Source organism: Natator depressus, chromosome 27, assembly GCF_965152275.1.
Source record: "Natator depressus isolate rNatDep1 chromosome 27, rNatDep2.hap1, whole genome shotgun sequence".
In the NCBI taxonomy this organism is placed as follows: Eukaryota; Metazoa; Chordata; order Testudines; family Cheloniidae; genus Natator; species Natator depressus.
In genome coordinates, this window is record NC_134260.1 from 6,043,877 (window position 1) to 6,069,874 (window position 25,998).

General features: G+C 51.6%; 1 protein-coding gene across 1 annotated transcript; it reads right to left on the reverse strand.

Annotated features, from left to right (window-relative positions):
- Positions 1-9,853: 9,853 nt before the first annotated feature.
- Positions 9,854-10,189, reverse strand: RPRML (reprimo like). Its single transcript, XM_074940391.1, has one exon. It carries the CDS (start codon positions 10,187-10,189, stop codon positions 9,854-9,856), a length of 336 nt encoding a protein of 111 aa, XP_074796492.1.
- Positions 10,190-25,998: the final 15,809 nt, after the last annotated feature.

Sequence of the window (25,998 nt, forward strand, 5' to 3'; positions counted from 1 at the left end):
TGGGGATAATTGAAATCCCCCATGTTATTGCATTTTCTGCTTTTGTAGCCTCGCTAATCTCCCTGAGCATTTCACAATCACGGTCGCCATCCTTTGTCACCTCCCCTGCTCCTCAGTTGTTTTTGTTCCTAGGACCCAGGAGGGAAACGGCCTACGAGAGCTGGGTTCTGTTCTTGGCTCTGCTGCAGACTGACCTTGGATCAGCCACTTCACTTCTCTTTGCCTCGGTTTCCCCTCCCATGCTCTGCCTAAACTATGAGCTATGTGTCTCTCACCGTGTGTTTGTAAAGCACCTAGCACAATGGGACTCGAGTCTCAGCTCGGGGCTTCCAGATCATATGACAAATAATTAAAATGAATAAAATAATAATCAACTGGCCTGGTTAAAAAAAACAAAAGCAAAAACAAAATGGCTAAAAATTTCTTGAAAACTACCAGCCGCAACAGAGCTTGAATTGCACACCAGGGTGTAAGGTGAGAAAGCTGGCTGCAAGAAAAGGAAATAGAGCAAAACAAATTAGCAATGAATAGTGTTTGCTTTTTTAAAAAAAGCACACAAGCCTCAGCCCTCCCCCTTTTCTTGCTGGCTGAAAGGTTCACACTGATCCGGCCAGCTCACATACAGCCGTAAAGAAGCATAGACGAGAGAACTCAGCAGAGCTCCAGGGTCCCAGAGATCTCTGGCTGAATAGCTCGTCTGCGCTTCCAACAGTTCAGAAGGATAGGTGGGAGCAAAGCCCATTCTCTCTCCAGCGTCAAGGCCCTTCTGTATCCCTCTCCCCCCCCCCCCAACCCCCGCACCCCACACAGGTGTAATGCAGCCAATCTCCCACAGCAGCGTACACACGCTCAGAACCTCGCCTGGGGCCAGATTTTCACACGAGTGCCACAGGTTGGGTGCCGGCAGGGAAGGAAAGGAGGGATTAAGAATTAAACGTGTACTGTAATTCCCCGAGACCTGATTGAACTGGAAGCTGAGACCCGAGCCTGAGGTGTCTGCGGTGGTTATTGTTGTGTCATTAACCATGGGGCTGAGGCAAAACCTACGGGAAACCTGCACCTGCAGCTTACTGCGGCCTCTGTTCATTGGAGTCAGGGATCTTCACCGAGTGCCGCCGGTCTGGCTTTATCTGACGGGACCTAGTGTCTATATTTTATATAAGAGGCTGTGTCAGCTTGGAGACACCAGAGCTGGCTGCTGCGGCCGACTGGTGGCAGATTTACTCACCACAGCCACCAGCGTCTGGCCTGGATGCTTATTGGATAAGCTACTTGCACCCATCCCCCGTGGCTGAAATGCAGCTCCCTCTGGGGTGGAACATGGCAGCTATTGAACACTACACAGCCATTTAGAACCGTCCTTCTCCGGTAGCTCCCGCGTGAGTCTCTCACAGCTCAGGACAGCAATGCTCATGGATTTCAGCCTCCTCCCTTGGTCAATAATGTATTACGAGCCCTGGGTGGCACAGAGGGAGGAAGAGGAGCCAGGAGAATAAGGCCAGGATCCTCGGGGGTATTTAGGTGCCCAACTCCCACTGAAATATATCCAGTGATGTCAATGGGAGTTGGGCACCTCTGAGGATCTGGGCATAAGTGACTTGCCCAAGGGCTCACCAGAAGCCAATGGCAGAGCTGGGAATAGAAACCATGGTGGGCCTGGTTCTCTGCTGCCCTGCACCTGGTGTCCTTGTTTACGCCAGAGCAAGGCGGGGGTAAAACGCTGCCAGGCTGGAGTGGGGCACATCACAAAGGCCATGGAATCCCTGAGGGCCACTGCAGAGGGGCAGATGCCCTGAGGCATAAATACACCCCAGCCACACATCCTCCTGCCCCAGACATCTCCCCTTGCTCCTCCTGCCCCAGAACACTGCCTGCACCAGGGATGGGCTGCTGCAGAGGACCCCTGGGCCAGGGGGAGGGAGAGGGCTCTCTCTCACGGGGGAGGGGCATACAAGCGGCACTACCAGCCCTTTGCACCAGGGTGACTTTGAATGGGGCCTGGGAACCCAGTGCTCAGACGTGCCAGGTACCTGCACCTCCAGCTGCAGCCTCGCACAGGGGATCACTGCAGAGAGCTGTGCTGGTCCCCTCCCACCCCCCACCTTGAAGCTCTTCATGTTCCCCTCAGGGTCACCCAGGGAGAGCTCACCCTAATGCAGAGTCCTCCGGCCCCCCTTGGCTTTGGGGCTACAGGGGGGATCAGGTCAGATAAAGGCCTGGATGAGTCTGTATACCAAGGAATGGCCCATGAGACTAACCCGCATTGCCAGGCTAGCCGTCTGGGGTCACTGCTCCTTCCTGCAGCTCAGGGGAGAGGCAACCCGTCCCTGCCAGTTACCCGTCCCGCCAACCCCCTGTCCCCCGCGGTTCCTGCAGCCAAGCTCCTTTTCCAAAAATAGCTCTCCTGGAAAGGGGGTGATTAATCTTTCATTGTCAACCTCGCTCGTGCTGAGCCGGGGCTTTGTCTGTCTGTGTCTTAAATCTGCCACGAGCAAAACAAGACCACAGGGGTCCCCCGGTGCCAGTCGCACGCCATGGGACCTCACAGGGGGGGATCAATAATTAAAGGCCAAAGAGAAGGGAGAGCACAGAGGTCAGGCAGACAACCTGCACTCCCCTAAAGCCTAGAGGTTCTTGAGCACGGGGGCTGCCACCTCCCCACCCCATGCAGCACACACAGCCCCATATATGGAGCCAAGCAGTGGTATCCATTTCACAGTCCTATCATGGAGCCTCTAGGATGTAGGGACGAGACTCTGGGGTGACCGGTGTACTGCAAACTGTATGAAGCTGTCCCTTTAAATTTCAGGGGGTTTCTCCTTGTCCTGCTTGCAGGCCAGGGGGCTCTGTAGGGAAGAGTGCAATCTGGGCCTTGCAGCAGTCAGTCTGCAGAGAGCCAGCCTAGAGCCGGGTGGGGTGAGCTGTGCCGTTCTGTTTCAGGGAGCAGCCTGCTTTGTCGCTCTCTGTTCTAGGGTCCTTGGGTGTTGTCATTCTGGATTCTAAGAAGCAGCATCAAGTTACACTGCAACCAAGCAGCAAGAGGATTTGTGTTTTTATCTACCCTCTCTGTTTGTATGCTGTGAACCATACCGCTTCCCTTCCCCTTGCGGGCTGATGGGAGTGGAGTTTAGCCAGGCCAGGATTTAAGGAGACCTGGTGTGGTGACGCGAGGCTGCCCAGGCTGGGAGCCAGAGAGAACCACAGGGTTACACAGCCTCCATAAAGAATCTTCTTGTCTCTGTGTAACGGGGTTCATCTCCTCTCTGCCAAGAGCCACGCTGCGGACAGTAGCCCTGATTGACCCCTAGCCAGGACTTGCTAGGAGCTGGGGGAGAAAAGCAAATTAGCAATCTCAGCCATGAGATAACGCCTGTACTGGACTCCAACACCCCTGCTACGAGCAGGAGTGAATCATCCCCATTCAATCACACTCACCAGGCTGGCAGCTGGGAGTGTCACACAATCCCTCCGTTGTGTCCAAAGCGACAACTTCCAGCTGCCTGGCTCATCTGCCGACCTCGCTCCAGCGAGTTTATGGCCCTCATGTCTGGCTCCAGCATGCATGGCTCTGAGCTCTCCCCGCCCAGCTCTTGGGATTTCAGGGCCCCGATCCTGTGAGATGCTGAGCGCCCATTGATTTCAATGCTCAGCGCTTCCCAGGATCAGGCAGGATGTTTGTGACAAGCCAAGAGGCACCAGCGATGATGAGAGCAGGCTAGCAGAAGCTTTGTCCTGGCACTAACACATCTGCTCTGGGCATGACCTCTTGAGTCTCTGTGGTTTTAATACACCCCAGAGTCTAGCAGGCCAGGAATGGGATCTGCTGCCACTGTGATATCTGGACAGATGAGAAAACTCAGGCCGAATCCTCGTCCCAGGGGAGTCACCAGAAAAACTCCTACTGATGCCAACAGGGGCAGGACTGGACGGACCTTCAGACAACAGCAGATAGGGAGTCACCTGGAAGGTCCCATCTTCGTTTTATTTATGACACCATTGGAGAGGAAGGGCCGTCATATGGCTCAGCCCTCAGCCCTGCCACTCGCTCCTTGTGCAACTTCGGGCAAGTCCCTTAGAGTGAAGTCAATGGCAAAGCTCCCATTGACTTGAAAGGGGCCCAGATTTCACCCCTTGGCTCTCAGGGCTTCAGTTACCTGCCTGTGAAATGAAGACAGAAATACTCTCTGTGCCCCCTCTTACCCTGGGTCTGTCTAGACCAGGGGTGGACAAACTTTTTGGCCCGAGGGCCACATCTGGGTGCGAAACTGTATGGAGGGCTGGGTAAGGAAGGCTGTGCCTCCCCAAACAGCCTGGCCCCCACCCCCTATCCGCCCCCTCCCACTTCCCACCCCCTGACTGCCCCCCTCAGAACCCCCGACCCATCCAACCCCCCCTGCTCCTTGTCCCCTGACCACCCCCTCCAGGGACCCCTGCCCCTAACCAACCCCCGGGACCCCACCCCCTATCTAACCCTCCCTATTCCCCCCCACCCCTCCCAGAACCTCTGTCCTATCCGACCCCCCCCCCAACCTCCACCCCAACCAACCTCCCCTTGCTCCCTGTCCCCTGATGGCCCCCCGGGACCCCCTTGCCCCTTATCCGACCCCCGGTCCGGCCCCCTTACCATGCCTCTCAGAGCAGCATATCTGGCAGCCGTGCTGCCCGGCTGGAGACAGACACACTGACGCGGTGCCCTGCAGAAGGGCACAGCCCCGCCGCCCAGAGCACTGGCAGCACGGCGGCGTGGTGCGGGGGAGGGGGAACAGCAGGCGAGGGGCCGGACTAGCCTCCGTGGCCAGGAGCTCAGGGGCCGGGCAGGACGGTCCCACAGGCCACAGTTTGCCCACCTCTGGTCTAGACTGTGAACTCTTTGAGGCAGCGACGGTATTTTACACGTGTATGTACAGCGCCTTGCACAGTGAGGCCCCGATCTCATGTGGAGCCTCTGGACACCCCCATAGTACTGCTGCTAACAGCCAGTTTATACGACTGTTCGTTACCATCGTTCTTACCTGTCTGTTATTCTCCATTTTGTCTCCCAGCTCACAGAGCTTCCTGGTTTATTGGTTTACAGGAGTGTGACGAAGCGGGACTGTTCTTAATGTTTCCTCTGAATATTGTGGGGGTGCCTCAGTTTCCCCTATGCAGTTCTTAAGTATCTAGGGGGTGGGATAAGGATGTATGATCGTTGCAGAGCCTTAGCGGGCAGGTGTGTGCAGGGGTCTGGACACAGAGGATGGCCGACACCCTGTTTCCTAGCAACTGATGGCCTGGGCCTTCCCCTGTGCAAGGTGAGAGCTAAAGGGTTGGAGAACAAAGGAATCCGGTGACCTCCTGGCCCGGGAAAGGGACAAAGCCCAGAGGAGGAGGGGCTGGAGAGCGTTTCAGTTTGGGGCTGGCTGGGGACAAGGAGTGAAGTGCAGACGTGGTTGTCTGGCTCACTGCCCCCCAAAATGGACCCAGCTGAGGGGTCCTGTTCTCTGCACCGACAAGCTCTGTGTTAGACCATGTTCCTGTCGTCTAATAAACCTTCTGTTTTACTGGCTGGCTGAGAGTCACGTCTGACTGCGGAGTTTGGGGGCAGGACCCTCTGGCTTCCCCAGGACCCCGCCTGGGCAGACTCGCTGTGGGAAGCACACGGAGGGGCAGAGGATGCTGAATGCTCCGAGGTCAGACCCAGGAAGGTGGAAGCCGTGTGAGCTGTTTGCCCTGCAGACAGGCTGCTCACAGAAAGGAGACTTCCCCAGAGTCCGGACTGGCTTCGTAGGGAGCAGTCCCAGAGCATCGCCCGGGCACTCCGTGACAAGGAGCTGTGTTAATCACAATGTGACTAGTGTATCTACTGCCACACACAGCCACGGGTGCTCGTCGCGTGCCGGGCATGGGGTTCGGAAAGCTGTCGGAAGTGGCTGAGATACCGTCGGTCGGACAGTCACCGCGGCTTGTTTCTGAAGCGAATGCAGCTCAGCAGGGCCCGAAATTCCCCCAGCAGGCTTCTGCCATGCGCAGTCCGGCTCCACTCCCTCCAGCTTCCCAAACAGCCAGTCCTGACTCCAAACTCACACTGATGGACCCACCTATAGTCATCAGGCCTGGCCTACCACGGACGGGCGCCTTAGTGACTGCTTAGGCCTTGGCACCTCTCCCAAGCGGGTATGAAATGCTGCCATGCTCACATGGTAGCGATGGCCAGTCACTTTGCCCTTTGGGACTCATTCTTCCGCGCACCCTGGGTTGAATCTGGAGGGAGTGGGTATAGCCAGGAAGCGTGATCCCTGGGATGGCCTCCTGAAGGTAGAAGGCTGCTTGAACTTGTGCTGGAAAGCAAACAGACCCTCTGCCCCCGTGAGAACTGGGGCACACACGTAGCACAGGTCCCTCTTTGCCACCCCGCTCAGGCCCTGCGGCAAGCTGGGCCAGGCTGAACCCAGGGGAGTGTAATACACTGATATAAACCAGTGTCAGTGAGAGAAGAACCGGTGCCCAGTGGGAAGTGTTGGTGCGCAGTGCAGGGGGATCAGGCCCATTGGTGTCCCACAGCCCTGACCCCAGTGTTGGGGAGATCAGGATCTCACCCAGCTTGGGAACTGTCACCGGCTACAGCTGCTAAGGCAATTCTAGTTTCCATTCATCCCCTGTGCAATGAGACCTTGCAAGCTCTCCGGGGCAGGAACAATCCTTCCTGGAGCTTGAGTGTCACTCTGGCTGCTCCTGTGTATAAATAAATAACCTGTAACCACGCTCCCCTACAAACTTCCTGTTAAGCTGCAGGCACATGTCTGGGGTTTCTGTCCTCCTCCCTGCCAGTTAAGAGTTAAAAGGGAATCCCCCTCCCCCCACATATGTTGGAATGCAAACTCAAATCACTGTAACTCTGCAATGCCTTCCTCTATGCAGAGCATCGAAAACATTCCTCGCAGAGCATTGGGTTATCGATGGTTACACACGTGACTCCAACATGTGTGATGAGTGGTCTCCGCAGTGACACTTGCTCTTTTCCTGTGCGCTCTCTCCCCGTGCATGGTCTGGGCATAGGTGGTTGAAAAACACAGAGACGCTAACCTGGTGTCTAAAGACATTTGGATAATTGGCTGAGATGTACCAGTTTATTTGAGCATAAGCTTTTGTGAGCTACAGCTCACTTCATTGGATGTAGCTCACGAAAGCTTATGCTCAAATAAATTGGTTAGTCTCTAAGGTGCCACAAGTACTCCTTTTCCTTTTGGCTGAGATGTGGAATCGTACGACCCGATCCTTGGGTGTCCGCAGTGTGTCTCAGAAACCTGCCCTCAGCAGAGCACTGGGAATGCTGCCTTCCAGGTGCTGCTTGGCTAATCAGGGATTTGCGGAATGATCTGATGGGTGCCGGGTATCACCAGAAAAAGGCACCAGCACCATCCAGCTAAAAGGGGAATATTTTAGCTCCAGTGAGAAACTAACTAGTTTGTGACGAGTTTCTGATTTCCTCGGCATCGCTACGGGTGAGAGTTAAGGTGGTTTAGGGGCCTTATTTGGGAACCGCAATGTCAGCTCAGCATTTCCTGCATTTCTTAATACTAGAGGGGTTTTTAACTCCCACTTCTACCTCAGCACCATCTGTCACCTTCCAGGTGTGAGGCTGATCGATTTTAGCAAAGGGGCCAAAATCCAGTTTAAAATGGAAACCCAGTTGCAGCCATAGGGCTCAATCCTGCAAACATGATGCACTTGCTTCACTTCGCTACCAAAAATAGGCCCATGAATACTCACGGTAGGGAAATGAAGCAAATGCCTACGGGTTTGTAGAATCAGGGCTTTAATATGCATCGGGTTTAATTCTCCATTGCCCAGGACTGTCTGTCTCAGTTACAGATCAGGTGACTCCAGCGTGGAGTTTACTCTGGATTTACACTGGTATAATCGACCTTAATCTTATCCCACTGCCCATTAGCCAGGATCGCATTCCCACCACAAACAATAGACACTGTGGGTGTAATATATTACATTATTCTCTGCCTACGCCCACCAGCACACAGCGGCGACCTTGCTGATTTTGGTAGTGCTTTGCACAGATGTAAATGATAATGCAGGATGCAAAGCAGAAGAGTACATAGCCTTGGGGCCTGATCCTGCATACAACTGAGGCAAATGGGAACCTTTCCATGGATTTCAAGGGGAGAAGGATAAATTCCTACCAGGCCTGATTCACCTTGCCCTGCACCACATGTAGCCACTTGCCTCTGTGCACAGCGGCTGTAAAACACTCTCAGATCGTAACAGCAGGGCCTGAGGCTGCATAGAGTGCAATGGGATGAGGCCCCTAGTTGTTAGCTAGTTTCAGTGGGGTGGAGGGGTGTCAGAGGACAGACATCCCCGTCCTTCTGCCATAGTTTCTTGGTCATCACGAACTCATTGCATCCCACAGGCTGGAGAGCAACAGACTTAGCACTGCGCTAGTCGTATTTCACATTAGGGTATTTCACTAATATGCTTTGGAATCCCTGGGGGAAATGTGCTATCAAAGGTAATGATAAGCCAGATTCTGATCTCAGTTACAGCTTGGGTGAATCCAGAGTGGAGTTACTCCAGTTTTACATTGGTGCAACAGATCCTAATTTTATCCCACTCCCCATTAACCGGTATCACATCCCCACCACAAAAGGGAGACAGTAACCAGCATATTTGGAGGCCTACACCCACACTCCGAGAAATCATTTCACCGTAGTGAAAAGGTCAGGAGTCCTTTTTGTCATCTCTTCCCTTTCACTCACATATCCGGATTTTGACAGCTTTACAAGAATCACAGAGAACGCAGATTTCAACTCAGAATCTTGCTTTGCAAGCTGCCTTTGCTGAACCTTTATGCTTCGATGCTTGGCAGCGATTTAGCAGCAACCCTGAAAAAACAGTTCCCAGTTAATGTATTAGTCAATGGGACCCAAGACAGTGGTATTTTGAGTTTCAATCGTATTTTTTTAAAATGTGAGTTCAACTGCAAAAGTAAGAGGGGGGTATTTAACCTTCTGGAGCTGTCATTGAAAAAAAATCCACACACACACAAAATGAAGACAACTGCAAAATCATTTGAAACAATTTTTTGGGTTTTTTTCAACTTTCACTGGTTTTCAAAACTACAAAAAAAACCCCCAAGGATTTAACAATGTCACATTCAAAAAAGGTCCCAGAACAAAACCATGCTTTTTTTTCGTTTCTTTTCCCTTTTCTTCTTTCAATATAGTGTAAATAAATAATTAAATTTAATTAAATAAAAGAAACTCCCAGTTCATGGACAAGGAGATCTCAGGCATTTAAAAACAACAACAAAAAGAACATGCTTTTCCAATTACAAAATTCTTGATTTACAAAAGGATCCATGCTTGAGGTGCGAAATAGAAACAGACAGGCACATTCATTAGCATGCAGTCCTGGCTTTAAGACTCAAAGAGCACCCCACTTTCCCTGCCCCCACAAACATTTCATTTAATTGGCTTGCACACCACAGTTCACTTTTTTTGCTTTGTTTTGTTTTTTTAAAAAAAAAGCCTTAAGAATCGGGTAACAGTATCCAAGGTAACAGCCAAAAAGATTCCAGACCTTCACTTTGTTTTTGCAAGTTTTCATGCAAAACGTAACACATTTCTGCATGCAACATTAGGATGACAATTTTATTATTGTGCTTAACACAGGGCCAGAAAGATGTCTCCGTCCCTTTCGCCAGCACGTCTTTCATTCAGCACAGAAGGGTTGATTTACCCTGTACACCAGCATGTTGCAACAAATCCGGATTCCACACCCGGCCCCCCATGTGCATGGGATTGCACTTCTCGACCGGAATTCCATACCATTCACTTGCCTACTGACTCCTGGTATCCTCTCAGTACAGCCCCATGATGGCAGCTCCCACGTCCTTAGACGGTCTGCGGTCCTTGACCAAAAAGTTAATCATGCTCTCCGACTTGATGAGCAAGTTGCAGCCCAAAAAGAAGATCCCGAACACCACAGTCAAGGAGAGGATGCAGAGCACAGCAATCTGGACCACCCGTGTAATGTAGAGGCTCCTCTCATCGGGCAGCAGGACGGAGGACCCACCATCGCTGGCCACCACCGAGCTGGTGCCATTGCAACAACCCATCAAAGTGCCTAGGTCCTGGGTCCTGTTGGAATAAATTCCTTGCTCCATGACAGTCTGGTTGAAAAAGGTCCCATTCATTTTGCTGTTTTAATCCAGAATCTCCACCCAAGGGGAGAGAGAAAAGCCACTTTTGGTTTGGAGCCAAGACAGGGGTTGGGGTAGATTCGTCACTACCTCACTCTCCTCACGGTGAAGCGTCAGGTACTGGAGAAACTTCTTCTAGGCAGCAAGCAACTAGGCAGCCAATTTGCATAGCTGAGAGATGTCTCACTCACTGATTCCTCTGTGCAAGGATATTATAAACATGAGCCCCCAAACAGAGCAGAGAGAGAAGGCAAGGGGGGTACAGGGAGGGGAAATCTACAAGCAAACAAGCAGGAGATTGCAATTTACCCCGTCCCTGGTCCTGCAAAATCCCTAATCTCTCCCCAGTGCTCTAGGAAAGCAAAGCAGAGATGCACATTCCCAGTCGTGAAATTAACACAGAAAGAAGATGCTGAATCCTGCAGGCTGGGAACTGAACAAATGCAAGTTCCAATCGAAAGTCTACGTGGTGCTAAAATATCATCACTTGTCAACTCCACCCTCTCTGGTCCCCCAGGACTGCTGCCCCCCTCCCCCTCCGACACCCCACCTACAGATCAGTGATGCCCCCCACCCACTCCTAGCCCCCACCATCCACACTCATTGCTAACCTCTCCCACTCCTGACTGCCCAGACCGTGCTGGCCTCCGCCTAATCCTGACACACATGCCTAGTGCTGGGTACTGCTGTCTCCCACCCACCCCTGAACCCCCATCCCTTGACATGGCTTTCCCCACTCCTGACCCCCATCCCCACTCCCTGCTGCCCGCTCATCCACTCCTGACTTCCCCCAGGTCAGTGCTGCCTCCCTCACATCCCTTCTCCCCCAGTTCAGTGCCATCCCACCCATTTCTGGACCCCCAGCCAAGGGCTGTGCCCCCTACGTCTCCCGCACTGGGTCTCCCATGCTTTGAAAAACAACCTGCCAGGAATGTTAAGGCTGCCAAGCTGAGCGCTCAGAAGTTAGAGGGGGCACAATGAAGGTTGCCGTGCCCCCTCATGCGCATACCCTTAGCTCTGCTGCCTTGGGCATGTGCATTATATCAGCCTCCACCACATGCCCACTTGCTACTTTGTTCACAGGACCCTCGCCCTGTCCAGTTCCCAGGATGGACTGGGAAGACAGGGAGCAGAGACCAGCCAGGGCAGGGGGAGAGCAGAAGGCAGAGGGAAGAAATGGGCTGACAAGGGGATGAAGGAGAGCAGATGGTGTTCTGAAGAGGTGGGGAATGGAATAAGAATTTGCAGGTGGGTCCTAGCAATGCCAAGACCCCTTCCCTCACTCCCCTGGCTAGGAAAGCAGCTTCGAAGTGGGGGTAGCTACCCCCTATCTCCAGACCCCATTCCCATGAGGTCCCCTTCCTCCCCCCCCAATAGTCCTGCCACCAGCGGAGGGGACTCGGGCTCCGGTCTGTTATTTTGGGGGATGCATTGGCCCACTGGCTGGATTCTGCTGCTCCATCATTCTTGTTAGGGGCCTCCTGTGTCTGACCATCCCCAGGAGAGACTGAGTGGGTGGGACAGACCAGCTCCCCACCCCCTGAAATCCGTGTAGGGACCAAACCCAGAGGCAGCTGATGCAGATGCTGGGGGCAGAGGTGAGAGCAGGACCACCCATTGTCTATAGCCTGAATTTATTATAACCTTCCTAGGGCTGGCGCGTCACATCCATCCCCTAGGGAGGGGGGGGGGTTGGTTACAGTCGCTCTGTAAACTCGGTCCCCCAGGAGACAGACCCACTGGTGCAGGGTTAATCTCCACATCTGTGCTTTGTGTCCTACATCCCTTTGATCTTCCATCCCGTCTTTCCGCTGAGCCTTGGGAATTCCTTTACAAACATGACTGACGCCTCTCAGGATCTGAGCTATTATCCCTGTCTTATAGATAGGGAAACCAGCCGGAAATCTACCCTGCAAAACAAGACCCGCGGGAGTGAGTCTCAGAACCTGGGTCAACTAGGTCACTCAGGCTTGCGCTACTGGGCTAGAAACAGTGGTGTAGACGTTCCCATTCAGGCTCGGGGACCCTCCCCCCGTGCTGGGTTTCAGAGCCCGGGCTCCAGCCTGAGCCAGAACGTCTACACTGCTATTTTCAGCCCCATAGTACAGGCCCTGCGAGTTCGAGTCAGTTGACCCAGGTTCTGAGACTCGCTGGCACGGTTTTGGTTTTGCAGTGTAGACGTACACTAAGGCACAGAGCAGCTTAAGGCCAAAATTGTCAAATACAGCCACTGATTTGGGATGTCTCTGTTTTTTAGGTACCCAACTTGGGTCACCTTGGGGTCCCCATCCAGGCACCCAAAAATGGAGAGACCCACCCCCAAATCACTGCCCACTTTGGAAAATTTCAGCCTAAGCAACTGGCTCCAAGGCCATGCAGTGAGTAGAATAAAAACCAGGGGCTCCATTTCCCACTGCCCTGCACCCGGTGCTATCATTTACACCAGCACAAAGTGCTACCCAATCAGACTGAGAGCGTTTGGCGCAGGTGCCAATGACTACGCAAGGTGAAGCACAACTGAGAATCAGGCCTCAGGAGTCCTGGCTCCCTGACCACTGCTCTGACCCTGAAAAGCACACTTCCCCGTAGACCTAGGACTAGAATCCAGGACTCCCCATTGTCAGACCTCTCTCTACCAACCAGGTGACACTTCGTGTTCGCAGGCAGCTCCCCCTCGATGTCTGCTCTCAGCTGGCTGGTTAGCATTAGCCTATTAGCTCACGGTGAACACGCTGGGGCACCATAAAAGGGGAGAATCCTTCCAGAGCTGGCTTTGTCATGGTTTATTTTTTATTTGCTTGGGGTTGGCAGACAAGCCTTTCTCCTTATTGTTACTATAATTATTGGCTGATTCTGCCGTGTGCGGAATGCAGAAGGCTTTAGAATAGGGTTAATGGAGATTTAACAGTGGGGGGTTGTTGAGAAGGGACTGAAGATTACTGGCTGAGGGAGGGTGAACAGTAACTTGGCAGCAAGGTGGGACAGGATTAAGTGGGGAGGTTTCCTTTCCTTTTAATGGTGACTTGTAACCTGGAAAGGTATGGGACTCGTGCCTGTCTTTGCTTCTTTGTGGCAGATAGAGAAGTCCTGAAAGTTTTAAAAATTATTTTTTAATTGCTTGTTTTTCAACATTAGCTATTCAGGCCTTGTCTACATGAAGACCTGCCCGCCGGAGAATGTGGAGGGTTATGACTAGCCCTGGGCAAAGAACTGATTTTTCCATTCACTGACCATCCCAAAGCAAACCAACACATGGTTTGGAGTTGGATGTTCAACCCCAGCCAAAAATGTTTCTTGTCGTTTGTAGGGGTTTTAGCTTTTAAATAACAGGGGGGTAAATTTCTAAAGAAAAAGTTGTCTTGATGTGAAAATGTAGAAACAAAACATTTTGATTTTTTCTGATTTTTTTAAGTGTTTTTTTTTTCCTGTTGAAACAATTTGGCAAATTCAACACAAATTCACAGAACGTTTCGGTCAACCCGGGTATGCATTTTTCAGCGAAGAAACGGTTCAGATGAAGAGTGGCTCCCAGCTCTAGTTAGGATATAACACATATGCAGGGAAGTTAAAAAGCTGGTATCTTTTCCAGGGTTTATGCACACATTTACATTTACATGGGAGCAAAGTCCCATTCGCTTAACTGGGGCTACTCTCAGCCATACCGAATGCAGATGCCTAAGTCTTTGTAGGATTTAGGCCTTTTATTCCAACTCTTTGGGAGGAAAGCTACGTTGGGGAAATAAACTCTGAAAGCTCCTGCTGCGCATCTCTGAGTCTTCCAAGGAGACCTCCAATCAAAGCAGGAACACCCAGTCTTGGCCATCCAGACAGAAATAAAATCTTTTAAAAATCCCAACCAGTCTTCCATCCATCGTTAAGAAGCAAAAAAGAGGCACAGACCCTTTTTGCAGGTCACCTTTAAAGTGCTAAGTTTTTTTAAAGTTCACAGCAAAGTGATTAATCTCAGAGCCTGGTGAGCAATGCAGAGCGAGAACCTTTTGGGGGCTTTTTTAATACATTGATGTTAGGCTAAGAAATGCTTCCTGTGCTGGTATCCTTTCACCTTTCCTTTTTAAAAAAAAATAAAATAAAAAGAGTCCCTAAGGAAGCAGGAGCTTCAGCCCCTGAAAGTTGAATCCAAAGTTTTCTTAATTGCATCCAATCCGATGACAGGAGTGTGCAAGCCTGGGGTTGTTACCATGGTGCAAAACATCCCCCGGCTTCAGAGAAGGGAAGCAAGGTCAAGTGCTATCCTGCAGAGTCTCCCATCCATACGCCACATCAGGATTTTGGAGCAGCCAAAGCAGGGACAGCTCCTGCATAAACTGGCCCTGGCTTTGCAGGAAACCAGGCTCAGATCCTGAAAGGTATTTAATCACCTCGCTTCCACTGATGTGAGGATCTGGGTCCTACTGTTATTCCATGGGATTCACCCTGAGGGCCAATAAACACCTTGACAGGACAGGTGAGAGTTGAAAGCTTCAGGACTGTAAGGGCAAAGACCAGCCATTGGTTATTATTACATTTTGTAGTGAACAGGCTAGATTGTATGTGTACCACTGCCCCCTACTGGATGGAATCAGTAATGCTCAACTGCATATCATAAGCCCTATATTGCTAACACTTAGTGGAGATTCAACTTTAGCTCAAGTGACTTTTGGAGCAGGACTGGGTGGGGACTGGGCTTTCGGAGCAGGAAGACCTGAGGTCTATCCTTGCTACTGATTGGTCATGGTGGCAATAGAGACATCTTGACGCCAGTTTCCACCCATCTCCGGTATCGGGTTGCTAGTTATGATTGCTGTTATTTTTAAATGTGTTTGTGACGAGTTTCAGCTTGACAGCCTGGGAGCCTGGAGGCCTCTAGTTATCCCATCCAGGAATGGCGTGAGTAGCAGCAACACAAGATCACCACACTCTGCCCCATCCAATGTGTCTCCTCAGTCCTCCTCATCCTCATGACCCACCCATTCCTTGGCCTCCGCGTTGGGCTTGCTGTGCTAGTGGAAATGTTCCACAAACTGGAAGCCTGCCAGGAACAAGGCGGCTTCCCCCACAGGGGCCAGGAGGCCTGGGGCCAGTCAGTCCTGCCCTGGGCTGGGTATTGGGCTTAAGAGGAAGGATGCCTAGGAGAGCAGAGGGCCAGAGAAGTGCAAAAGGCAGGCAGGGGTGTGTGGCAGGCTCCAGGCAGGAAGGCTCAGGAAGAGCAGGGAGCAAACTAGAGGATCCCATCCCAGGAGGGGCTGAGGGCAGGGAGGGAAAGGAGCGTGGGCAGGGTGAAAGCTGAGCCCAGAGGGTGGGCAGAAGAGTGCTTGAATCAGCAAAAAGAGGACAGACCCCTGGGGAAGGATGGGGCTGGGCCCAATTGGTTACTGGGGCAAAGGCTTTGTGTTTTGCTTGCTTTGTATTTGGATACCCCAGGATGCGGGGGTGGGGGGGTGGAGTTTTGGTAATGACTTAACTGGAGGGCCTAAGTCACTGCAGCAAAGCACCTCTCCAGCGGGAGGAGACTGAAAATGGATGTGGGGAAACTGAGGCAGGAGTGCTGCGGTGCTGGGTGTTGCTGTGGGGGGTGCTCTGGGATGGTGCGCCTCATAACACCATCCCCATAGGCATCTGACTAAGACCAGCTCATTCCAGACCACAAAATGCCAAGCGCTGCTGGTCACTGCCACGCTGAGCAGCATTTGACCCAGGGCTGATGGGGAGGGGAGACATTGTACGTGGGCCCTGAACTCAGGGGGGCCTAACATGTCTGTAACTGGGGTGAAATGGGTGGGGGCGGGGCCCCAAATGTCTCTCAACAGGCCTGCTTTGACCCTGTCTACTAGTACCAGTCCCACGGGCCAGCCAGTCCTCCAACGGTGAGCGAAGGGTGGATGTACAAGGTGGGGTTTCTTGCATTGAGCAGATGTTTTGTTCATTCCAGCATTTTCTGTGCGACGATCAGGGGTTATCGGGGATCATTCCCTGCAAGAAGCTAACCTGGTATGAAAATCCTCTGTCACAGATCCCTGGAGCTGGGGAAGGATCGAGTTCCTGCCAGCTCACTGGCTCTCCCTGCGACTGGCAAATTCTGGGAAGTTCCCTTCATAGATCTCAAGATTAGAAGGGACCATTATGAGGAGACCCACCAAGGGGATGCAGGGGGTCACTGGCACAGCTGGGAAAAGAACCTAGGAGTCCTGACTCACCAGCCCGTGCTTTAGCCAGAAGACCAGCCTTCCCCCTCACAAAGGCCTGGTCTTTTGCTGTTCAGGGTCTTTTTATTGACGCCTATCAAGGCATTGCTGCTACCCAGAGGCTCTGAGCCTGGCTGGCCGGGGACACTAAAACCACAGTTACTTTCCCTAATACAAGGGAAGGAGGCCAGAGAGGTTTAGTATATGGCACCAGCCCAGATTTAATGGCACACTGCCCTCCTGCCGCACCTGCCGTCCCAAGCTCTTGCAGTAGCACCTTGGACCCCAGCCGTGGATCAAGACCCAGTTGTGCTGGGGGCTGCACAAACACAGAACAAAAAGCTAGTGGCTGCCCCAAAGAGCTGACAGTCTCAGTAATTGGATTAAGGAAAGGGAACTGGCTTAAGAGTCAAGAGACCTGAGTTCTGTTCCTGGCTCTGCCACTGACCTGCAGCCTGACCGTGGGCAAGTCACTTCACTCCCTGTGCCTCAGTTTCCCCACTTCTTGTCTATTTCGATTGGAAGCTGTCTGAGGCAGGAGCTGTCTCTCGTGACCTGTTTGTACAGCGCCTGGGTTCTGGAGCCGATGCCTGCGTTGCAATCACTAGGTCAGACTTCTGCCCAGAAGGGGAGGTCTTGGGAGCTGTTCCTGCTCATTTCTGCAACCCACCTGTGACAGGGCATCAGGAGCTGGTGCAACGGGGCTAAGAAGAGCAAACTTCAGACAGATGAGGTACATCCCAACTGGTGCACAACAACCTGTGAGTGGTCAGGACTCCGCCCCTTATTGCCAGCCTCGTGATGGAGTAAGGACCCCTGACTGCAGCCAGAGCCATGCACCAGATGGCAGAGAATCCCCTCCCCGCCCCCCGCCCCTCCCTCCAACATAGTGTCCTGCACCCCCCCAGACACCCTGGGCAGCCCAGAGCTGAGACCCCCCGACCACAGCGTGGCGATCCCTTAGCAAAGCCTGGTCCGAAGCCCACCTCACCATCAGAATTCAGAGGCCACGCTGGGGGGTAAATCGCGGGCGTGGAAGGAGCTGTCCCTACAGGATCGGGTAGTGCCGCAGGAGCTCTCTCTAACCCTCCATTCATTTCACTCCCAATTCAAGAAGCTTTTGCCCCCTCTAGTGGCTGCAGCCTGGCAACAGCCGTCCTTGTCTCTCTGCCAGGGAGTTTATGGTCAGCTTTGTGGGGCACCAGGTCTGGCCAGATGCTTTGTAGGCCAGGGGGACCTGGTGCCGTGGGGTAGGAGTCTTGTGTCTGAATGGGGCAGGGGGGAAGAGACGTCTCCAAGTCCCGCGCAGCTCCTGAGGGCAGGGGAAGGCCTCAAGCCACCCCTGCGTTGCCTCTTCTAGGTGTGCGCTAAGGAGCACTGGGGGCTCTGCTGCACGGGTTCCAGGACGGGTGAGGGAAACGCAGAGGGACGCCAATCCCGCTGTCCAAGGCACACTCTGCACATGTCCCCGTAACACCTCGGCATGAATAACACCGCATAAGGAGGGGAAGTGCCAAGCGACCCACTGCACCGTGGGTGTGCTACAGTCTCTGGAGTCCTTGGAGCAAGGCCGGATTGATTTTCTAATGGACATGCTCTAGTTCAACCGCAGGTCGTCTGGCTGGATGCACGAATCACTGGCTGAGCGTTTCTGGCACAATGGCCCCTGCTGACCTTAAAATCCAAGCCCTCGATGAAACTTCCTTCCTGAAGGATCGCAAAGTGCAGTGCAAAGTTCGTGTGTAGCCAGCTGGTGAGTGTGTGTCACTGTGTCCCCTCTGGGCTGAGCCACAGGAGTTGTTACAGCCCCCAGTGGGTGACGGGGAGGGGGTGGCTTGGCTTTTTAGCCGAACCTGGACCTACGAGTCTTTTTAGCTCTGGAGGTCCCCAGTTCAGTCCCTGGGGTCCCAGCCAAGAGGGCAGTTGTCAGATGTGCAGAGCTGCTGGATCCCAAAGCCATTTCTGCACCAGTTAGTCAAATAGGGACACAGCATCGTAACCCGGTCCAGGGCAGGTTTCAGGCAGGAAGATGGAGCATGACCAAATCAGGAAGAGGAGGGGGATGAGGCATTTCTAGAACGAACATCAGAAAGATCCAAAACATGAGTCCTCATAGCGCTGGGGGCCTTTGACCGCCCAGGCATCTGTTGGAAAAGTTATACAGCAAAACAGAAGTCCCAGTAAGCTCTCGGAGCGTACCGGGGACAGCTTTGTGTTTCAGAAAGTGGAGGAAGTCACCAGGAGGGCGGCCATTTTAGACTTGGTTCTGACCAACCGGAGGAATCGGTAGTGACTCTGAAGGTGGAAGGCAATTTGATGATGATAGATTTCATGAGTCTACGGAAAGGAAGGTGTGAAATCAGCAGACTAAGGCCAAAGGACTTCCAAAAAACAGACTTTAGCAAGCTCTGAGAACTTGCAGGTAAGTCCCATGGGAAGGAAATTTAAGGGAAAAGGGAGTTCAGGAGAGCTGGCAGCTTCTCAAGGAGACAATATAAAGGCACAAGTGCAAACTATCCCCAAGCGAAGGAAAGATAGGAAGAATATGAAGAGGCCAGTATGGCTCTATCCGGAGCTCTTTAATGACCTGGAAATCAGAAAGGAATCCTACAAAAAGTGGAAACATGGATGAATTGCTAAGGAGGAGCACAAAAGCCCAGCAGAAGCACATAGGGACAAACTCAGAAAGGCTAAGGCACAAAATGAGTTACACTAGCAAGGGACATAAAGTCAATAAGAAGAGGTTCTATAACTACATGAGCAGCAAGAGAAAGATAAAGGAAAGTGTGGATCCTCTACTTAATGGGGAAAGAGAGCTAACAACTGGTGACATCAAGATGGCTGAGGGGTTTAAGGCCTATTTTGCTTCGGTCTTCACTAAAAAGGTTAATGATGACCCGACAGTCAACAAAATGAATATTAACAACAAGGGGGAAGGAACGCAAGCCAAAATAGGGAAAGAACCGGCTAAAGACTATTTAGATATGTTAGATGTATTCAAGTCAGCAGGGACCAATGAAATTCACCCTAGGTACATAAGGAACTAGCTGAAGCGATCTCGGACCCATTAGCAGTTATCTTCAAGAACTCCTGGAGGATGGGTGAGATCCCAGAGGACTGGAGAAGGGCAAATCTAGGACCTCTCTTTAAAAGGGGGAACAAAGAAGACCCAGAGAATTATAGACCAGTCCTGACTGATACCTGGAAAGATACTGGAACAAATTATTAAACAATTTGTGAGCCTCTAGAGGATAATAGGATTATAATAGTCAAGAACAAATCATGCCAAACCAACCTAATTTCCTTCTTTGACAGGTTTCTAGCCTAGCAGATGGGGGGAAGCTGTAGACATGATATATCTTGATTTTAATAAGGTTTTTGACATAGTTCCACATGACATTCTCATAAGCAAATTATGGAAATGCGGTCTAGATTCAGTTACTATGAGGTGGGTGCACAACTGGTTGAAGGACTGTACTCAGAGACTAGTTATCAATGTTTTGCTGTCAGACTGGGAAGTGGATCTAGTGGGGTCCCACAGGGGTCAGTCCTGGGTCCGGTACTATTAAATATTTTCATTTAATTATTTGGATGATGGAGTGGAGCGCATGCTGATCAAATTTGAAGATGACACCAAGCTGGGAGGGGTTGCAAGCACTTTGGAGGACAGAATTGGAATTCAAAACCTTGACAAAGCCTTGACAAATTGGAGAACTGGTCTGAATTCAACAAGATGAAATTTAGTAAAAACAAGTGCAAACCTTCACTTAAGAAGGAAAAATCAAATGGACAACTACAAAATGGGTAACAAGTGGCTAGGTGGTAGTCCCGCTGAAAAGGATTTGGGGGCTATAGTAGATCACAAATTGAACATGAGTCAACAGTGTGATACATTGCAAAAAAAGCTAATATCATTCTGGGCTGTATTAACAGAAGTGTCATATGTAAGACACGGAAGGTAATTGTCCCGCTCTACTCAGCATTGGTGAGGCCTCAGCTGAAGTACTGCATCCAGTTCTGGGTGCCACACTAGGAAAGATGTGGGCAAATTGAAGAGAGTCCAGAAAAGAACAACAAAAATAATAAAAGGGTTAGAAAATCTGACCTCCGAGGAAAGGTTAAAAAAACTGGGCATGAGTCTTGAGTAAAGAAGACAGCCAGGGGGAACCTGATAACAGTCTTTGAATATGTTAAGGGCTGTTACAAAGAGGACGGTAATCCATTGTTCTCCATGTCCACTGAAGGTAGGGCAAGAAGTAATGGGTTTAATCTGCAGCCAGGGAGATTTAGGTGAGATATTAGGAAAAACTTTCCAACTCTCAGGATAGTTGAGCTCTGGAACAGGCCGCCAAGGCAGGTTGCGTAATCCCATCACTGGAGGTTTTTAAGAACAGGCTGGACAAATCCCTGTCAGGGATGGGCTAGGTTTATTGGTCCTGCCTCAGCACAGGGGGCTGGACTTGATGACTTCTCGAGATCCCTTCCAGCCCCATATTTCTATGATTCTGTGACCTCAGAGGGGACTGGGAAGCTGAATAAAGATTGGCCAGGACACCCTTTTCAGGACACCCCCCCAGTTCGTCAAACAGAGGGAGTTGGGGTCTTTAAGGCCTCAGTGGGGTGTCTCTGCCTAAAGACGATCTCCATAAACACCAGCCAGCTGACACTATTAAAGTCTTTACAGTGTTACTATTGCGGGTAGTAAATGTTACCGTGACACTTGCAGGATTCCTGCTACTTTTCTTTTAGTGCTTAAAGTGAGGGAATTAACCGGCAATGCCGTGTAAGACCAGCACTAAGGGGTTATAATCAACAGGACAAAAAGCCGGTGTGAGGCCAGACGCTTTGCCCCATGACTTTTTTCTGCATCTGCTCAGCAGCAGTGTGCACCTGAGGACACTAGGGGGCAGCACCAGAACACCATGGAAAGGACACGGGGCAGCCGAGGGAACAGATGAGGGTTCAGGATGCGTGTTTTGAAAAGTGGTGCCCCTGGAGAGGAGGCCGGGCAGAGTCAGTCGCTCACAGGCTGCTCACACACTAGTGGCCTGCCGCCCTTCCCTGCTGGCCCAGGCCCAGGCCCCTTGGTAGCTCTGCCCGTGCACTTAGCTTGCATCCTCCCAAGTTGTTGCAGGGTTCTGTGCATGCTAGAACGTGGGGGTGGATAGGAGCAGGAATCACATGGGGGAACAGGGCAGAAAGGTTTCTATAACCACTAGTCCACACTCCCTTCCAGACCCTGCACTTGAACTCAGGCCTCCTGACTCTCTTTGTTCATCTGCTGCCAGCAATTAGCTGTGAAACCCACTGTCAAAGCATGTGTTTCATCCTCCACCAAGGAGCAGGTCCTCAAGGAATCAATCCTGAAGCACTGACACGAGAGGACAGTGATCAGGAACAGTCAGCATAGATTCACCAAGGGAAGGTCATGCCTGACTAATCTAATCACCTTCTATGATGAGATTACTGGTTCTGTGGATGAAGGGAAAGCGGTGGATGTATTGTTTCTTGACTTTAGCAAAACTTTTGACACGGTCTCCCACAGTATTCTTGTCAGCAAGTTAAAGAAGTATGGGCCAGATGAATGCACTATAAGGTGGGTAGAAAGTTGGCTAGATTGTCGGGCTCAACGGGTAGTGATCAATGGCTCCATGTCTAGTTGGCAGCCGGTATCAAGCGGAGTGCCCCAAGGGTCGGTCCTGGGGCCGGTTTTGTTCAATATCTTCATAAATGATCTGGAGGATGGTGTGGATTGCACTCTCAGCAAATTTGCGGATGATACTAAACTAGGAGGAGTGGTAGATAGGCTGGAGGGTAGGGATAGGATACAGAGGGACCTAGACAAATTGGAGGATTGGGCCAAAAGAAATCTGATGAGGTTCAACAAGGATAAGTGCAGGGTCCTGCACTTAGGATGGAAGAATCTAATGCACCGCTACAGACTAGGGACCGAATAGCTCGGCAGCAGTTCTGCGGAAAAGGACCTAGGGGTTACAGTGGACGAGAAGCTGGATATGAGTCAACAGTGTGCCCTTGTTGCCAAGAAGGCCAATGGCATTTTGGGATGGATAAGTAGGGGCATTGCCAGCAGATCGAGGGACGTGATCGTTCCCCTCTATTCGACATTGGTGAGGCCTCATCTGGAGTACTGTGTCCAGTTTTGGGCCCCACACTACAAGAAGGATGTGGAAAAATTGGAGAGTCCAGCGAAGGGCAACAAAAATGATTAGGGGTCTGGAACACATGACTTATGAGGAGAGGCTGAGGGAACTGGGATTGTTTAATCTGCAGAAGAATGAGGGGGGATTTGATAGCTGCTTTCCACTACCTGAGAGGTGGTTCCAAAGAGGATGGTTCTAGACTATTCTCAGTGGTAGAAGATGACAGGACAAGGAGTAATAGTCTCAAGTTGCAGTGGGGGAGGTTTAGGTTGGATATTAGGAAAAACTTTTTCACTAGGAGGCTGGTGAAACACTGGAATGCGTTACCTAGGGAGGTGGTAGAATCTCCTTCCTTAGAAGTTTTTAAGGTCAGGCTTGACAAAGCCCTGGCTGGGATGATTTAATTGGGGATTGGTCCTGCTTTGAGCAGGGGGTTGGACTAGATGACCTCCTGAGGTCCCTTCCAACCCTGATATTCTATGATTCTATGATTCATAGAGGAGAACAACCTACAACTGCTACCGCTTACCCTGTTAGCCCAAGTGGCAGAGCTTAAGGGCCTGGCCATGCTGATGACCTGACCTATGTGGGTGCCAATCTGGGTCCACGCGACGGAATTGTTGGGAATTGCATTCTGCTTTTTTAAAATAAGAAATTACACACACAAAACGATGTGCAAGGTTAATTCAGCTCCCTTGTGCATAGGCATTAGGACACCATCTTTAATTACATGACTGCACGCTCATTTCTCCACCAGACCCCTGCCTCATTCAGTGCACAGACGGGAGCTGCCCTGGAGACAAATCAGTGCGGTGCAGGGAGGGAGACTGTTGTCGGTAAGACCCCTGCCTCACTTGTTGCAAAAGCTGGAAAGTGTGTAGTGAAGGAGGCAGGGGGTCGCAGGAAGGGAAGGGATGGTCTCATGTTAAGGCAGCTGACTGCTGCTCTGGAGAACTGGATTCTATCCCTGTCTGCATTCCTGGATGATACCAGGCGAGTCACTTAAAATCAAGCGTTTCACCAGTGATCACTAATGGTGTATTCCTCTGTGTCTAGGTGCCCAGTTTGAGACAGGTGGGGTGTCTGAGGTGCAGAAGTGCTGGACACTCACAGTTGCAGCAGAAGACACAAGGAGCTGTGCCCCGAGCATATCACGGTAAAAATGCTAAATCCTGTGAAGATTGCCAGGCCCTAGTTGTCTTGAGTTGGGCGCTCAAAATTAGTGGACACTTTGGGCCTTAATCTCGCTGGGCTTAGGTTCTCCATCAGAAAAACGAGGCTAACGGCAGCCCCTCGTGTGAAGAGGTTGTGAAGATAAATTCATGAATGTCTGCGAAGCACTCGGGTACTCTGGTGAACGCCCAACAGAAGCATCCAGGGGGAAATTAATCATTCTGGATTGAGTGCCGATTTTGGAGGGGGTGCATTAAATAAGACCTGGGCTGCCCTTTGAATGAGCAGGATACAAAGAAATGTCAAATACCTGCCTCTTCTGTGAGCGCTGTCCATTCTGTGCACGGAGCCAGTGAGGGAGGGTCCAGCGGCAAACAAAATAGTATGTGATCAGGTCATTAAAGATTGCATCGTTGGCATCCATACGCACAAAGGGGGCCAGTGAAAGTCCAGCCTTTGTTCTGGCATTTCCTAACTGCCAAGTGCTGGACTCTGCAACCTGAACTTTTTGACCACACGTTTGTATGGAAGTGTTTTTATTACAGTAGAATCCAAAGGTCGCGATCAGGCCTGGAGCATGCTGGGTTCTGGACGGACACACAGTGAGAGACGGTCTCTGTCCTGAAGAAGTTATTGTCCAACTAGACAAAGGAGAAGAGCGAAAATAGAGGTAGATGAAAGTGAAGTTACTTGCCCAACATCTCATAACAGACAGTGGCAAAGCCTGGAATAGAATCAGGGGTTCCCGCCCCCCTAATCTGGTGCACCAGCTATTTTGTCCTTGCACCTACAAACATTCTCTGACTCTTTCTCCAGTCCCCACTCCCAGCCACTTGGACCCAGGGCTGAGTTCAGTTTCAGTGTCCCATGCTAAGGGGGGGGGTGTGGGTGTGTGGGGGGGCGTCAGTGTGTGTGTCAGTCACCCAGCACAACAGGGCCCTGATCCTGACTGGTCTGTAGCTGCTCCTGAAATATAAAAAACGCTGATAAAGACACAGACCGTCCATTTGCCCAGCTGCGGTGGCGATTTGGGCTCCTTTTCCAAAGAGCGGGTGTTAAATCACTCCGGAGGCTGTGGCAAGCAGGTGGTTGCAGGGCTAAGATCTCTGATTTTCCGGCCACGCGTGCGCTGAGTTGGCATGAGGCATATCTGCCTGACAGCTCATCCTCACTCAAGTGCTCCAGCAGCTTGGAAAGGGGAAGGGCTGGAGAAAGAGGAAAACAGATGTGTCCTTCTCTTTCACCCTGCCTCCTGTTATTGTTAGGGTAGCATCCAGCTACCTGTGCTAGGTGCGGTACAGACAGACAGAGGTAAACGGTGCCCCAGGGAAGGACACCACAGGGCGGAGGTGGGGTGGGCAAGCAGTCCTATACAGATTCATCACTTGCATCACCCAGTCTCACCCACTGCATGGCACGGGCCCGGAGCACCTCGCCCAGTGACTCCTGCACCCGGCCCAGCAGCGCTGACTGAGCAGGACGGTAACTTCTGGAAAGATACCCGGCTTTGAGTTACAGACCATGAGTGATGGAGCACATCCCGGGGCTGTGCACAGGGGCTGCTCCCCAACGCAGGGGAGGGAGCAGAGACCCGCTATCCCTGCCCCTACTGGCCCCAGACTGCATCCTTCCAAGGGAAGGCTGAACCTGCCAGTGCCAGGGAGCTGCTGGGGGAGTGGCAGGGCACCCTGGGACTGTGCAGGGGTGTTCAGTCCCTGCTCTAGAGCGTTTCCAATCTTAGTACTAGAGGTTCATTTCCTTATGGCACTGGCCCCTTCCAGCCATGCGCCGAGGACAGGTAGGACTCTGGGCGGATCCAAAAGGTCAGAGATTTCCCCAGATCAGACAAGCCCCCCCAAAGTTTGGCTACTTCCCCACAGTAGAGCTGGGTCTGAGACAGAAAGCATCTCTCCCATCAGTGTAAATCTGGAGCGACTCCACTTTTGTCAACGAGGTAAAACCGGTGCAGATAGGAGGCGAAGCAGGCCCAAAGTTCGGAACCAGATCTTAAACTTCCTCCACCTTTGGGACGGCTGCATCCAAACTCAAAGCCCCTGTCTGTTCAGACCCTGAGTCGGATCCCCCTGTGCTTACACCAGCTTGACAGCAGCATCACTCCATTAACTTCAGCGGGTTACTCCTGATTTACACCAGCGTCAGCCAGAAGAGAGTTGGGTGTTTTGCATCTGGATCTGACCTCCCCTGGAATTTGGGGGTGACTCCAAGGGTTTGGATCCAGGCTGTATCTCTAGCTAGAGCAGAGGCAGAAAAGAAACCCAGGGAGACG